Source organism: Xiphophorus maculatus, chromosome 21, assembly GCF_002775205.1.
Source record: "Xiphophorus maculatus strain JP 163 A chromosome 21, X_maculatus-5.0-male, whole genome shotgun sequence".
Classification (NCBI taxonomy): Eukaryota; Metazoa; Chordata; class Actinopteri; order Cyprinodontiformes; family Poeciliidae; genus Xiphophorus; species Xiphophorus maculatus.
This window is the reverse complement of record NC_036463.1, coordinates 25,681,346-25,697,280: the sequence shown is the minus strand read 5'-3', so window position 1 is coordinate 25,697,280 and position 15,935 is coordinate 25,681,346. Positions and strand designations below refer to the sequence as shown.

The window sequence follows — 15,935 nt, the reverse complement described above, 5'->3', positions numbered from 1 at the left end:
TCTGGAATTTCACGGTTCTTTCACGTCTCCGGGATAACATCTGATAGGCAGGTGGATTTCCATCACTACTGCTGCCTTTCTCTATGGTTGAGGTGATGCACCGCACCGCCAATGACCTCAGACAGGGAACACAGCAGCAACCACAGGTGATCAGGAGGGCAAGGAAAGTTGTCACAGAAAGGAGCAAAGAGATGATGATTTCTTTATATTTTCCAAACAGATCAGTGAACCACTTATCCAAGGGGTTTGAAACTCCAGAGTGCTCATGCATCGTTTTACTAAGGGCCTTAAGTCCTTCTAGCGCCTTGGTCACTGTTAATTTAGTTTGTGAACAAACTTTAGCCAATTTTGTTTTTAATTTTGATTCATTCGTTCTGCTTTGCCTTAGGATTCCGGGTGATAAACCGTACCGAACTTGTGTTTCAAACCAAGATGAGCTTCCACTGTTTGCAGGTCCTTGTTTCTGAAATGTGTTGCATTGTCTGATCTGATTTTTTTTTTTTCTGGAAAACCGTGCCTGGGGATGTAATGGTTGATCAGACATTTTATGACCGTTTTACTGTCTTCTCTCGCTGCTGGCCACGCTTCAGGCCATCCTGTGAAAGCATCAACACAAACCAACAAATATTTTTTGCCTTGCACCATGTTTATTATGTCAGTGAAATCCAACACAACCTCTTTCCCTGGACCTGTGAGTGGAGGAAACTGTCCCTGATGTGGCTTCAAAGTTTTCTTAGGGTTAACCTGTCCACACATTTCACAATTATTTACAAACTGTTTCACCATGTTGATCATTTGGGGTTGCCACCAGTCTTTAAGATTATACATCATCTGTTTAGTTCCCACATGTCCAACCCCATGAGCTTCCTCAAACAGCTCCTGTTTTTTCCCAGGGGGCAGAATTAACCTGCCGTCTGGGCCCCTCCAGCATCCATTTGTTTCAGTGGCCCCTCTGTGTTTTCACATGTTTTTCTCTTCAAGTGGCACCCCCTTTTGGCATCTTACCACCTCCTCCAGTGTGAGTTTGTCATGTAATTCCTCCTCCGAGGAACACACCATGGCCAAATTGGTGTACCCCGCAGCTACTTTAGCTGCTCTGTCCGCTGCTTGATTACCTTTTGCAATCATTGTGTCTGATAAGTCATGACCTTTGCATTTGATTACAGCTACTGTTTTTGGCAATAGCAATGCTTCCGCAAGTTTTTTTTTTTTTTTACCTCCGCCTCATGTTTTATGGTTCGGCTGCTGGTGGTCAGAAATCCGCCCCTCATCCACTGGCAAAGTTCCAAATGCACTGTTCCTGCAACATAAGCGGAATCTGTGTACACATTTACCTGTGATCCTTGGGCAAGCTTTAACGCTTCGATCACTGCTTTTATTTCTGCCCTCTGCGCAGACGCTGTTCCTTCCAGTCTTTCTGCTTTTCTTGTGAGAAAGCCTGCTTTTGTGCTTTCTACTACTGCAAAACCAGCTCTTAGTTCTTGTGTTTGGTGTCTGTAACAACAACCATCTGTGAAGAACTGTCTCACCTCTGGTCCAATCAAGGGAGTTGCTTCCAGGTCTGGTCTTACCTTTTCTGACTTTGCCACCAACTCTGCACACTCGTGTGGTTCTCCGTCTGCAAAACAGTCTGCCATATTTATGCCTTCATGAGTGAATGAAATGTTTGGAGCTTCCAGAACTTTGGAAAGCCTTTGTTGTCTCAACGCCGTCATGGTGAAACTCTGTGAGTTTACATATGCCACCACGCTGTGTGTAGTTGACACTTGCAGTGTATGTCCCATGACAATATGTGCGGTTTTTTGTATGAGTTTGGCTATCCCAGCTGCATGTTGCGTACATGGGGGATGCCTTTTTTCCATATTGTCCATCATTACAGATAAGTACATCAGTACTTTTCTCTCTCCCCCTTTTTTCTGGAACAAAACTCCGTTAACAGCCATTTTTGTTACAGAAACATCAAGAAAAAACGGCAAGGTGTAATCTGGGAGGGAGAGTTCCGCTGCCAATGCCATGTTTTGCTTTAATAAGATAAAAGCTTGTTCCGCCTCATTTGTCCAAAAGAGGAGATTATTCAGAATTCTCATGCCTTGTTCATTAACCAAGGCTCGAAGCGGCTGGGTCAGATCTGTGTAAGACGGAATGTAGCTTCTGCTGTAGCCAGTTAAACCCAGAAAGGAGAGCATGTCTTTGACTCTGGTGGGTTTCGGATGTTGCAAAATGGACTGCTTGTGTGAGGGAGAGATCCCCGTTGTTCCTGCTGAAATTATTCTGCCCAGAAATGAAACCTATTTTCGTGCAATCTGTAATTGGTTTTTACTGACCTTAAAACCTTTTTGATGGAGGTGAGCCAGAACCAGGGAGGTGGCTTTAACGCAAAGCTCCGCGGTTGGTGCGGCCAGCAAAAGGTCATCTACATACTGAATTAGGGTCGTGTGTCGTGGAAGGGGGCAATCCTGCAAAACATCTTTCAAAACCTGGTTAAACAGCCCTGGAGACAGGGCAAAACCTTGTGGCAGCCTGGTGTAACGCCACTGTTCTCCCCTGAAAGTGAATGAAAAGTAGTCCCTGCAGCTTTCAGCTAGTGGGACACAGAAAAATGCATTTGCCAAATCAATACAGCTATACCACTGCTGGCTAGGAGTCAAAGCAGCAATGGAGACATATGGATTAGGAACTGGCACAATTTTTGTTTTCAGAACTGCATTTACTGCTCTCAGGTCATGAGCCATTCTGTATTTGCCAGTACCTTTTTTCTCCACTGGCAAAATGGGTGTGTTCCAGTCAGACTTTGAGGGTTCCAGCACTCCAGCCTCAATCAGTCCTGTTATTGTCTCTGCGATGCCCTGTTCAGCTGCGGGTTTGTGTGGATACTGAGGAATCCAGAGGGGTCTCTCAGAGTCCACCTGAAATGAATTAGGAGAACAGGAAGCAAGCCCCACATCTGTAGGCGTTTCCGCCCAGAGAGATGCAGGCATAGATGTTATCATATGTTCTGCTGAAGGGTGGTCTGATTTTTCCCTACCGTGATGTCTGGACACCTGTTCATGATGTAGCTCTACTGTTTCAGACCCTGAAAAGCTGATCTTATATGTGTCAAGAGAAGGGGAGAAAGACAAACCTGGCACTGCTGTCGCAATCCAATCTGTGGCTGCCAGGGAGCGTTTCATCATTGGGCCCAATTCTTTTGCTTGGTGCTCAGGGTGCAAACAGAGAGAGATGTGAGGCACAGCTTCATCAGATATTTGATAACATTCTGACTGCGTTTCTGTGAAAGAGACAGCAGCAGCTACACCAACTGGAGCTACATGAATATCTGAGATTTTTACCTCCCAGGTTGTTTCCTCCAAAGTGGAAAGGAAAGGTTCCTGGTACCATTCAGAGACGTCTCTGTCGTAGAACAGGGTCACGTGGGGGGATCCGGAGGAGAGACGTAGGAGCGCAGACACAGGAGCCAAGGTTTCCAGTCCACAAACGTTGACATTAGACGGCTGGAGGGTAAGTTCGTTAAAAGGCCCCCAATATATGTCTGCATACTCAGAAACAACTGGCTGGATGAGAAATTGTCCATCCGTGTGAAAGTTTGCACAAGGGAGGGACGTGCCATCGGGAAATGAAACAATTAATCCATTCACAGAGCACATAATTGTTGCTCCCAGTTTTATCAGTAAGTCTCTTCCTAGCAAATTGACGGGAGTTGTGGGAGAGCTGACAAAAGAATGTTGCAGGTGCTGATTGCCCAGTGTGAAGGTCAGAGGCTTAGTGAAAGGCAGACTTTGTTCTGTCCTTGAGAACCCAGTTAAAGATACAGTTTGTGACGTCAAACTGAGGGGAGAAACAAAGTTCAATGTGCTGTGTGAAGCACCTGTGTCCACCAGGAAGTGTGTTTCTCTCCCCTCCAGTGTTGCTGACAGCATGGGGTCTGCAGTTCCCATGCTGGGCTGTGGGTCTCCAGGGGCGTGTCACTAGATGTTCTGTGTGGGCTCGTTATTCCCCTGAAAAGACTGTCCAGGTATAACATTGGGATTGTGGGGGATCATACCTGGTTCCCCGTGATTTGGTATGGCCCAGCAATGTTTTGCCCAGTGTCCAACACATCCACATCGGTAGCATATGTCCTCCTGTGGTCCCCCGGTTCGCGCCCCACGACCCCTCCACGGAGCACCGCCCTCGTGACCGGCCAAACGCCTTCCCCGCCCACGAGGAAACGCTCTGTACCTGTTTTGAGGATATAAAACAGAAAAAACAGGAAGAGGAACCAGTCCTCCCCCAATCTGATTAGTGTTTTGCCAGGAAGTTGCATTCTGTGTGGGGGTTCCGGCACCTGCAGCCACAACCATCACATGTTCCTTTTTATCCGTTTTTTTTTTTTTTATTCAATTTTTGTTTTGCTTCCTGCAATTGGAGCTTCAACAGCTGAATTTCTAAATCCTTAGTGTCAGACTGCTTTTTCTTGAACTCATCTTGTGCCCTTATTTAAGTGATGAAGCAAATGTCTCTCCCATCTAACGTGCTCGCACCCTGTCAAATCTGGGTTGTTTCTTATAGATTGTACAACCTGTTCAGGAACACCTTTCAAGATTGCCTCTCTAAACATTTCAGTTAAGTTTGAGTGTGGGCCTTTTGGATTAATTGTAGTTTGTCCAAGCCAGGTTTCTGCAGCTTTATTTATGTATTCTTTAGGATCCATGCTGTAATCCCATTCAAACCTGGTGATGGGAGTGATTGTGGCCAGTGGAAACTGCCTTTTTATTTCCCGTGCCAAAGGTGTGATGAATTGAAGTGCTGGAGTAGAATTACTTACATTTTTGGGTCCCTGCTGCGTGCTCTATGTCTCTCATAACCATGCCAGACATAGCTCTGCTCATTATTGCTCTGAAATCTCCCAGCGCTAGAGTCATTCCAGAGGTCAGCTGGTCTAACTCTGCCAACCAAAGACTCCCACCAGCTGTAATACTGGGCAGTTTATCTACTATGGCCTCTCTGTCACCTAGAGGAAAAGGAACATATTTCTGACCCCCAGTACTGTTTTTCAAAAGAGGATAAGCCCCTGTGTTGCTCCCAACCAGGGCGTGCTGTCCTTCTGCTGTGTGAAGGCCTAAGCCACGCATGCTCTCTAGAGGGCACGAGATGTGATAGACCTCTCTCAGTTCATCAGTTTTATCTGTAAGGTTCTCCTCTGAAACCCACGTTCCATTTGCATCCATTTTAATTTGAACGTTTTTGGCTGAATTAGATTTTATCTCTCCTCTCTCCATCTGTTCTGCTCTGTCACACAGGTTCTGCAACCTCTGAGCAGATCTGACAAAGGTGTCATTTAACTGAGACCAAGCCATGGGATTTGGTGTGGACGGGGTCTGATCTAATATAGTCCAGTTCGGGGTATCAGTCCCAGTGTGGACTTCGGGAGCGTTTTGTGGGGTAGCTGTCTCCCCCTCGACTGCTAAGATTCCCTGTGTAATGTTAACTATGGGATAAATGCCCTGGGAAGGCCGAGTTTCGTCTCCACTATATGGTGGAGGAAGTGAATTGTCTGTACTTATGTTTGTGTGTTCAGAGCTAGTGGCAACTTTTTGTTTTTTGTGTTCAAATGCATGTGAAAGTCCCTGCCAGAAAACCAAAAGTTCTTCCCTCTGCCTGAGTTCTCTCTCAGCATTCTGCTCGTTTGTTTTACAGCTTCTTTTAGTGAAAACTCCTGCTTCTCCTTCTTTTTGCATAGTGTCTATCAAATGTTTTTTAGAATTGTTGATTCCCTGCAACAAATGTTTCCCCAGGGGCTGTCTGCTTAGCAAATCGCCTCCACCCATTTCAACCAGACCCTTTAATTTATTTTGTATTTTTTGTCCGTCCCCGTCCGTTTGGAATTCGTCATGTTCCCCCAGATAAGTTATTACTTCATCTATTTGCTCACTGAGCGCAATCCATGGCCCGATGCCCCACTTTGGATCATATTTCTCCCTGTCGACCTCCTGCGCCATATTCAAACCCAGAGATTACCTCTCCTCTTTTCTGCCTTTTTTTACTGCCTCGCACTGCGGCGAGCCTCTGTCTCCTTTTTTTTTTTTTTTTGCTCGCACAGCGGCGAGGAAATCACACACAGGAGAAAGATTTTGCACGCGCGGCGGTGAGAAAATCAAAGACCACAGATGAAATAAAGAAACTTCCCACAGATTATAATTCCCGAATGTTTACCATGGTTTTAAAAGATATTGCAATAAACGAAGGAGAATACATTTAAACACGCAAAGTCTGCTCAGCGGCAGACGTTTACATACACATAGCTGACAGACACACACACAGCTGACAGATACACAGAAATGGATCCACGCTTTTCAGCTCCTATGATGTCCTCTTTTTATTTTCACTTATTTTCTTCACTTATTTCTCTGCAGAGGAACAGATCGCGATCATCCTTTATCTTATTCTCTTATCTTTTTTCCTATGGTGGACCCCTCTCAACACTTTTGTGTTTTTTGAGCAAGTCACAGATTGGCTAATGCGTTCTTTTAGGGGGCAGCACTCCCCAAGGATAGAACCGACAAAACCTAGTCTTTCCCTTTCCCGCGTCCAGGAAAGGTCGGAGACGACCAGTTCTCACTACAGAGCCAATCGACCTTTTACTTTGACTATTAACTGTTTAAGTAACCTTAACTTTACTCCTATGACTAACTCGAAAGCCTTTAGACAAACAAATCAAAAGCAGTACGAACAACAGCTGACAATCGAACAATGGTTGACCACTTCAGACAACTCAGTAACACACAATATAACAGCAATCGATAGCTGGAATTCAGAGGTTTAAGAAGAATGCAACACCATCCACTGCTGATTTCTGGAATTTAGACAGTCCAACAGAAACAATGCTATGGTGTTTATTAAGGAAAATTTTCCTCACCTTATATTTGGGCCCAACACCAGAACACTGCCTCCGTCAGGCTGCGCCGGAACGGCCTGTTCAATCTCTGCTCGTGTCTCAGCACAAAACCATCCTCTGCTACCAATTGTTGAAAATGGATCAAAAATGTACCGCACACAGAGCAGAAAATCAGCCAGTACAAGTAATCAGACTTTACTTATTTTATTCTTTTTTAGCGCTAAAAAAGGAGACGCTTACCCTTACAGACTAGGTGTGGATGTGACCGAGTCTATACAGCATCTGATCAAAAACGGGAAGATTCGTTTACTATACTACGGATGCACCTGGTGGTCATCTGATGTCTTACGTCATTTTATCAACTAAGTTTCTCTTTCCTGGGAGACGGGAGTCTGAGGAGTTTCTATAGATGTTACAATTACAAAGGCCCTTTGTGTGAGAATATGAGAGTGTAGTGTGTGAATGTATTTGAGCTTGATAAGCGCCTCAACAAGACCCAGACTGCCACGTTCAATACCCTGAGGCAGAAGATCAAGGGATTTTTCACCAGATTCTCTCGCAGGCATTCATCAAAGGTTACGCCAATGAAAACACCCGACAAGCAGGAAACGTCTTCCACCGAGAAGAACTTTCCTGCTCTGAAGCCCTCAATTCCTCCAGAAGATGTATCGGACATCGTACATCTAGAAAACATTGTACTGGAGATCAAGTCAAGAGATTTTCAGGTACAGGAATTAGAACCAGAGTCAACGTTTATACCGATGGTAACCATCATTCCTGCAGAGATCCTGTCAACGGAGGATCTGCAGGAAGAGGACTCAGAACTGAAGCAAAGGTTTGATGAAACCACTCCGGTGGAGCTTTTCATTCCTCCAGATGAAGTATCTGGTATTGAAGATCTGGAAACCACTGTACCTGAGATCCAGTCAACCAACAATTTACAGGTACAGGTGTTTAAACATAAGACAAAGTTTGGAGTGGACTTTGTTCTTCCAGGACAGGTATCAGATTTGGAGGTGGAGGAATTAGAGCTGGAGGAAGGGCTTTACATCGTGGCACATCCAGGGGCACAGCAGGTTAAAGTGCATCCAGCATACAATAAATCCTCATCTCCACTAACGTCTGATTCATCTGAGGGAGAAACTCTATCGGACAGTGAGATGTCATCTTCCTCAGTGCAATCAGAGGTTTCAAATATTCAAGACCAAAAAGATTCATTGTTTTTTGTTGATGCACAGCGTGATTGCCCAGGCCATTAAAACATCAGGATTTCACTTGTGTCTTGAGGACGTTCGTACCATTCATGAACGGCTCTTGGAGAAAGTTTGGGCTGAATTTCAGGGGGACGAAATTGACGGTAACCCAGAAATGATCGTTTTTCACAGCCAGAAGATTTTTTATGCCATCTGTAAAACTTTCAGGGGATCCAGTCTAGTTGTAGGAAGTTTGCTTCTATCAGAAAACGCAGTATTGGACAGAATGTTTGTGGTGACAGTTTGAAAATATCTTAGAAGACCTGCGGAGAAACTCTCCTTTGTTGCGCGTTTTTTCAAAGTCCTGGGTGAAGCAATCTGTCATCCCTTTAAGTAAACATAGACAACATGTGTGAAGTCCACCCCACCTGTGCAGAGTCCAGTCAGCCAAGAGGAGACCGCCCTGGATGGAACTGAGCGACGGAAAACCTCAGAGACAACCCACACAGGCTTTACATCTGGCTTTAAATAAATTACAGACTCTGCCACAAACTAAGTGAGCTGCAGTCTCATCATCTGGACATTAGTTTGGGTGTCAGGGTTCAACTAAGTTACCTACTGGTGAGTGATGAGTGTATTGTTGGTTTTCTCTCTGGGTTTTTCACAAAAACAGAATACAGTGAAATGACTTCCCACTTGTTCTTCCAGGGGTTTTCTCTGGGTACTCCAGTTTCCCCACAAAAAAAAAATGTCCAGTGAACCCAGTGTTCATTTTGGGCTTGGTCCCATCACCTGGACATTTGTTTGGGTTTCAGCGTTGAACTAAAATGAATACAGTATCCTTGTAAGGTGCAAATGTAAAATCTCCAGCAGAGATTTTACATTTACAACATTTAGAATTATTGTGTTTAAGTTTCCTTTGTTTTGTATTTATTGACAACATTTGAATAGTTACATCATTTTAAACTTGTTTTTAGTAGTTAAGTCATTTTAAACTTGTTTAACCAATTTATAGCCCTGCTTCTCTTGAAATTTATATATTATAACACCAACAAAGCCAATTTAGACACTCACCAGAATGGACAAGTCTGGAGCAAACCTGTAGATAAGTTGGGATGTTGGAGAACGTAATATCAGGACGTCTGACCGCTATTACCCAGGACATTCGTCTCCTTTTCGTTAGCTCCGATAGCTTAGCTCCGATACCTTAGCTCTGATAGCTTAGCTCCGATAGCTTAGCTCCGATACCTTAGCTCCGATAGCTTAGCTCCGATACCTTAGCTCCGATAGCTTAGCTCCGATAGCTTAGCTCCGATACCTTAGCTCCGATAGCTTAGCTCCGATAGCTTAGCTCCGATAGCTTAGCTCCGATAGCTTAGCCTCCTCGCCTAGTTTCCAGGCAGGAAAACAGTGAAACTAAAGCCCGTTTTCCATCTTTTTACCGTTTCGGTCGTGTGATCGGACATTACGTCCAATAACGCAGCAAGTTCGTACCATTGCTAAATAATTTGAAGTAACTTAGATTCAAAATGTCTGTGAGACAGTTGTTTTTGTCGGTTAGGTTTATGGCCCCTGAAGATGACGCGCATATCTCTACGTCATTTCTGAAAGAAAAAAACAGCAAAGCGGCAGCAGCTCAGCCCTCTGCATGTGTTCAGGATTGTTGGGCAGCTGCAGGATTCTGCATACTTGGGATGTTTTCCTGCTTGAAAACACCTGATTTTAATAATCCACATCATGAACGTCTCCTGCAGAGACTCAGAGAAAGTAATTCAGTATTGACGGATATGCTCTCAAACCTTCTGTATTTAATAAAATTCATAAAGTTGGTATTAAGTAATAAAGTTAATTAAAAGCAGATTTGGGAGCACTAAAGTTGTTTTTTGTGTAAAAGTTATGAAATATTTAAAGAGAACCAAAACAGGCTGGTTACTCTGTTAGTTAGTTTGACCTTTTTGTTCACCAGACAAAACAATCAGAATATTTTCTTATTTATGTTAGTCTGAAAGAAAGAAACAACACAAATCATTAGTCTTGTAGGGAACATTTTAACTTCTCAGTAATAATTTTACCCAAATTAAAAAAATAATAAATGCATCAAGTTCCTGTTGCTCCATTAACAGTCTGGTGCAGGCCACACAAAGTCAGTCCAGGGTCCACAAATGGCCCCGGGGCCACACGTTGGACACCCAGGTCCAAAGGAAAGGACTTCAGAACATCACTGGTTGTGTTGCTGCATGATGGATTAACTTTCCCCACCAACCTTTGGAAATTAGTTTTTGTTTTTGTGAGAAAATGAACAAATGAATGATTGCTGTGAAAAATTTTATTTTGGCTCAAATAAATCAAACTGAGACTGTATTTTAAGGTAAAATTAAACTTTTATTTCTGAATCATTTCAAGAAAAAAGAATTATACATTTTGTTTAAAGTAATGTAAATATAAAAATGAAAGGATCTGTGACAGACATCAATATTTAGCATTAACATTTACCTAAGCTAACTCATTTATAATCAGCACAGAAAAGTTACTAAAATCTAAATGAAAGAAGCTCAAACGTATAACAATATGGCAATGATTTAAAACGATATAAAAAGATCTTCTGAATGTGTTTAATCTGCTGAATTTGTGTAATTTTCCTGACAGGTTTAAGTCCAGCTGTGTGGACCTGAGTCCATAAAGGGACCCCACACTTTAGGTTACAGTCCCAGTTTCCTCCTACAGTCCAATCAAGTAACTATGTTATTTTGAGTTGTTAAAAATGCCATATATATTAAGAATGACTTGACTTCCAGATTTAATGCCTTGATATTGGGTCTCTGTCTCTTTAAGAAGCTCCTGTTTTTTTCTGAAACTCCGCCTGCAGGAAGTCATCACAACATGGCTCCTCTATTAACCCTTTAACGACGTTTTACCAGCGTTGCTCTGAGAAGTAGCTCGTACTTCTGATCTGCAGTTCAACCAGGTGTTTGCTAATTGCTGCTGGCTAGTCTGAAGGAGCTGAGTCCTTCAGACTAGCCAGCAGGGGCTAGGTCCAACCAGGTGAATGGTTGCCATGGAGATTACAAGATTTCTCAAACATACATGAAGAATTAAAGTAACACTCCAAGTATGTTTTTGATGAGGGAATATCATTGTAACATGATATGAAGCTCAAAATGTTGATTTTGCATGATGCTGCCCCTTTAACTAGAATTATGTTTTTAATTCATTTACATTTCTTTGTTATATTTCCCCAAAAGGCTTCTGTGATTTTAGAGCATTAAATGATCAAATCAGGCATTTGTAATGCGTTCTAAGCTCTTTGGTTTAATTTCTTATTCAATGAAACTTGAAGTATTTTTCTGTTTCTACTCATCCTTGACTGATGAACAGGCCTCCGGCCACTAGGTGGCAGCAGCGTTCAGAGTAATCAACAGCCTGCCTGTTCGAGGAGAGAGGGAGTAGCGACAGAAAACGGTGTAAGGATCCGACAGGGATGGAGGAGGAGGATAAGCTAACATCCGGAGGACGTATCCACAAGGAGAACATGCAGAAAGAACCCAGGTCAGGATTTGAACCCAGAACCTTCTTCCTGGAACTGTACCATGAGGAAACATTTCAGGTAAATTTCTGATCCAACTTTACTAGACACCACCTCAGCAGAGGATCGGTTTGAACAGAGAAACAGATAGCAGAGTAATACAATAGCTTAAAGCTAAAAAAAATCCGATGGATACATAAAGCTAGAGATGGACCGATCCAATATCAATATCACTATCGGTCCAGAGATTAAGAGAAATTCTAAATCCGGCATCAGTGACTATGTGCCTGATTGATAAGTGCAGATCTATTCAGCCTAATTCTATGTTTTGTGGTCATTCTTTATTATTTATTTTAGATTATAAGTTACACACTGCAGCTTTAACTGAGATGTAGCAGAGCAGAGTTATCAAAGAATTTGTAATTCAGAACATTTATGGTTTTGTTTTTAAAAAAGAAATATTTTAAGTCAGTTAGGCAGATTTTTCATTTCTGATACCAAACCTCAGATATCGGTTTTGTTGGGTAAAAGGTGGATCGGTGCATCCTGGGGAACCCGCCTGCAGTGAGGACGGGAAGCCGGTCGCCCCTCACACCCGTTCAGTCTTGGCGTGGTTGGCGGAGCTGTCGACCTCCCGGGCGGTTCCGCCCCGCCTGGAGTAGAAGAAGCTGTTCTCCCTGGACGGGTTGGTGATGAGGGCGACCTGGAAGCAGAGGATGACGACGCCGCCCAGCAGGCAGAGCCCGGCTCCCACCCAGCCCACGTACAGAGAGTAGCCGAAGGACATGAGGTGCTCCGCTTTGTTCGCTCCGATGGGGAACCAGACGGTTGCTACGCTACCAAAAACAGCTGCGTGACAAAGAAAGGATGAGAAAAAGGTTATCGGTTTCATATTTGAATCTGTCTGGTCCAGAGGGCAGGAACTGTCCGTCTCATCCACCAGGAAGCAGAATCAGACAAACAGATTCAGTCGAGTTATGAAGGAACCTCATGTTTTTATTTGCCCTGTAAAACAGATGAAAGTCCTGGAAGAGGAAATATGTCCTCCAGCTGCTCAGTATTAACCTCAGTTCTCTGAAGCTGTTCCTACAATCAAAAAGTTGAAAACAATACAAAAAACACAAAAGCTACAAAATAAAAAATATATATATTTAAAGCTGCTGCAGTATGAAACGTTTATAAAAACAAGTTTTTTACATATTTGTTGAAGCTGTTTCTCTATTATAACAATATAATATGAGTGCTAACCAGAAACAACCAATCACAGTCAGGAGGCGGGTCTTAGCGCTGTCAGTCACCCCTCCATGTGGTGCTGCTTATCCCTGAAGCTAGCTTAGCTTGTCATGAATGCTAAGGCTAGTTAGCATGGCGACTAGCCTTAGGAGGTGAGGAGATCGATCTGTCTCAACAAGCTGTCACTACATGGTGAACAGTGTTAACAAATATCTAAATAACATATTTTTCATAAAAGTTACACAATGAAGCTTTAAGTGAATTAAATCCCAAAACTCAAAACAAAAAGTAAAGCTGGAGGTGCCAAGCTGCAGAGCCTGGGAGCTTTTACTTTCAGGCAGGAGGTTAGTGTGAGGGATATCTGGTTAAAATCCAGCTTCAATTCAAACAAAATCTGCATTTTTACTTACATTAAGTTCAGATAAAACAGCTTTCAATCCTCCAAGACCACAGCTGAGTACATCATGCAGAATGTAGGAAAAAATACCGTCTGCTGAAAGCTGGAACTACTTTTCATTCAGGAGAAAAGAAAAATTTGTTTACATTCCTTTTCATGAGCATCAAAATGCAAACTCCAAAGATTTATGTAATTCACAACCAACAGCTTAAAGTTGGTCCAATTAAATCCTAATGAATTAAATTAAAGTTAGTTTTTAAAAGTGAAAAAGATCAAGAGGTGTGAATATTTTAGCATTTCCCCGGGAACTCGACCGGCTCAGGGAAATGAATGCGTGTCTGGAGTCTTCCTCACCTATGACGATGAAGAGGACGCCGCCCACCTGGGTGCGGCGCTTCTTAACGGTGGCGGAGGAGTTGCTAGGCAACCGAATGCAGGGCATGGACATGAGGACCAGCAGCAACGCCGGGACGCCCAGGAGACACGCGGCGATCATCAGAGCCCGGGACACCTGGACGTACGCTGCCAGACACCAACAAGCTTCTGGTTACACATCTGGAGCCGCTGGAACGCAGCGCACTGGGAACACTGGGAGGTACGTCTCAGACCATCAACATCTCCTCTAACATGCTTTCAGTTCAGCTATTTATTCATATTATTATTTAGAAGTCCTGCAGCAGGAGAATGTTTGGCTTTAAAAGTTCATTTATTCATAAATCTGTGCAAAACTAACAAGCAGCAAAAAGTAAAATCCAGACTCATTTTGCATATTTTCATTAAGTTTTCAACTAGTTGACAAAATAAGAACCAAAAACATAAATATTTAAGACCAGTGGAGACGCTCTATATTTCCTTTTCACCTAAAAAACAAAAAACTTTAAGCTGGTCGATGGTTTTGAAGTGATTCACTGGAGATGAAAATATGTTTCCAGAGTTTTAATTATTTTTATTTTAAGAAAACATTATATCAAATTTATTCTAAAATAATTGTGCATTACATATGGACACGTAATATACGTACTAATCACCTAAAAATTGTAAAAGACTTTCTGCTTTTTGAATCGTTTGGCACAGACAGTAACATTTTTCAAGTTGTGTTTACGCCTGTAGCAATTAATCAATTAACATATTAATTATATTATAAGTTAGAATGGGCTCGATAATTTCCCTTCTGATGATAAATATTTTTGTTTACAGAGACATCATTATTCATTTTGTTGATTATAAGTGATTTTTATTTCTGTTTATTGTTTTTGGTTTGAATTGGGATATTTAAAATATCTTTACAAAATTAAAGTTGATCTCTGAGGGGTGAACTTGAATTTTCATGTAATGATCAGTATATTACTTGAAAATGGCCTCAATATAACAATATGATCAGTTATTGTGATAATTACTGGTCCAGTTTGTGGTCCAGTAACATTTGTTCTGGTGGAGGCCCGGCGCTGTGGGAGGAGCTTATCGGCAGCTTTTCCATCCGTTCTTCCCAGGACTGAACAATAAAGTTAAATCTCAAAGTTTGGGTGAAAAACCAGAAGTAAAACATTAGAAGATGTTTTTGTTTAAATTAGAGCTGTTGGGTTTAACAGGGTTTCCTGCATACCAACAACAGCTGCAGGATTTCTCCACACCTTTCAGTTTTTCTTTCCATCTCTGCTGTTTTCTGAAAATTACAAGAAAAACTGAAACTTTCAAGAAGAAGAAAGGAAAAGTTATATTAGTTGTTCACTAAAGGTGTTCTTGGTTTCTTTTTGTCTCTGTTAGATAATGTTGTGAATATTACTGCTGGCTGATGCTATACTTATGTTTTTATTTTATTTTGAAAAATATTTACTCCATTACCTCCTAGTTTGACAAATACTTCCACACTGAATCTGGAGAGTTATTGATCAAGAAAACTTTAAAAAATAACCTTCGAGGGACGGATTCAGACCTTTGCTCAGTCGTTAAATGATAAAAACAGTCAAACCTTTTCTAGTAACTAAATTGTCACAAAGCATCAGAAAGCAGCTTCCACCAGGACCAGGAGAGGTTCTGGTTCTGGGTTGTCCTGAGGAGCAGCAGCTCACCGGGCAGCGAGAACATCTGGTCCAGAGACACGCAGTGGTAGAGGGACGGAGAGACCACGCACTCGGCCCACAGGCCGCGCGAGCCCAGCTCGTCCATGCGCAGGCAGGTGGCCACCGAGTAGTCGCACGTCCGGACCCAGTCGTTGGTCGCCGTGGCGAAGATGAGCCCGACCCAACCCGCGCAGCTCCCTCCGACGCCAACCAGCTGCCTGCAGACGTGCGCCATGGAGATCCGCCGTGCGTCTTTACGCGTTCCAAAAATACAACCTTTTCTCTTCCTGAGGGTTTTTAGCCGTTGGTTATTTCTTTTCCTGTCTCCAGGAAATAAAAACTTGTCCAAAAGTATTTTAACCAGATGAATAAAGCACAAATTTCAGTGTGTTCTTTTGCGTAATTCAGAAAAAAAATTCTCAGAAAGACGTTTTCCCCGACTAAAAATGTTTCAAAAAGTCTGAAATAAAACGAGGAGCTGCTGCGCCGCGTCCCGTTGTTGTGCGTTATCCGCAAGGAAAGAGAATCATAAGATTTATCTCAGGGTGTGGCGAGAACCTGCCCAGCCCAACGGCAGCCAGGGAAAATCTGATCTGATCCATCTGATCCAAACATGAACCAGATGGAGAGGAGAGGAGCAGGCACGGCTGATCTG

At 42.8% G+C, this 15,935-nt stretch overlaps 2 protein-coding genes across 10 annotated transcripts; both read right to left on the bottom strand.

Moving 5' to 3' along the window:
* Positions 1-491: 491 nt before the first annotated feature.
* On the bottom strand, positions 492-6,075 carry LOC111606204 (uncharacterized protein K02A2.6-like). 9 transcript variants are annotated; one of them, XR_002751957.1, is made up of 3 exons: positions 3,330-6,075; positions 3,122-3,197; positions 492-2,906 (listed from the first exon to the last, which is right to left on the bottom strand). XR_002751957.1 is itself a non-coding variant. In XM_023326203.1 (3 exons), exons 1-3 carry the CDS (start codon positions 3,933-3,935, stop codon positions 2,289-2,291), a joined length of 1,338 nt encoding a protein of 445 aa, XP_023181971.1. In that variant the 5' UTR covers positions 3,936-4,488; the 3' UTR covers positions 492-2,288. The 9 variants fall into 9 exon arrangements, 3 of the variants coding, with proteins under 3 accessions (XP_023181971.1, XP_023181972.1, XP_023181970.1); XR_002751953.1 differs by having other exon boundaries at positions 492-596; positions 1,218-2,944; positions 3,122-4,355; XR_002751954.1 differs by having other exon boundaries at positions 492-1,494; positions 1,572-2,944; positions 3,122-4,355.
* A 5,046-nt stretch (positions 6,076-11,121) lies between these two features.
* cldn11 (claudin 11) lies at positions 11,122-15,813 on the bottom strand. Its single transcript, XM_005812713.2, has 3 exons — positions 15,290-15,813; positions 13,575-13,742; positions 11,122-12,439 (listed from the first exon to the last, which is right to left on the bottom strand). The coding sequence occupies exons 1-3, from the start codon at positions 15,513-15,515 to the stop codon at positions 12,180-12,182; spliced, it is 654 nt and encodes a 217-aa protein (XP_005812770.1). The 5' UTR covers positions 15,516-15,813; the 3' UTR covers positions 11,122-12,179.
* Between the last annotated feature and the right edge of the window lie 122 nt (positions 15,814-15,935).

What these genes read in the sequence shown, in the direction of transcription:
- LOC111606204 (XM_023326202.1), bottom strand. Translation starts at nt 3,935, where the DNA reads ATGGGAACTGCAGACCCCATGCTGTCAGCAACACTGGAGGGGAGAGAA. An exon ending in GATTGCGACAGCAGTGCCAG is followed by an intron (nt 2,945 to 3,121) that starts GTTTGTCTTTCT and finishes AAACGCCTACAG; the next exon opens with ATGTGGGGCTTGCTTCCTGT.
- cldn11 (XM_005812713.2), bottom strand. Translation starts at nt 15,515, where the DNA reads ATGGCGCACGTCTGCAGGCAGCTGGTTGGCGTCGGAGGGAGCTGCGCG. An exon ending in CCAGATGTTCTCGCTGCCCG is followed by an intron (nt 13,743 to 15,289) that starts GTGAGCTGCTGC and finishes GGTGTCTGGCAG; the next exon opens with CGTACGTCCAGGTGTCCCGG. An exon ending in CGTCCTCTTCATCGTCATAG is followed by an intron (nt 12,440 to 13,574) that starts GTGAGGAAGACT and finishes TTTGTCACGCAG; the next exon opens with CTGTTTTTGGTAGCGTAGCA.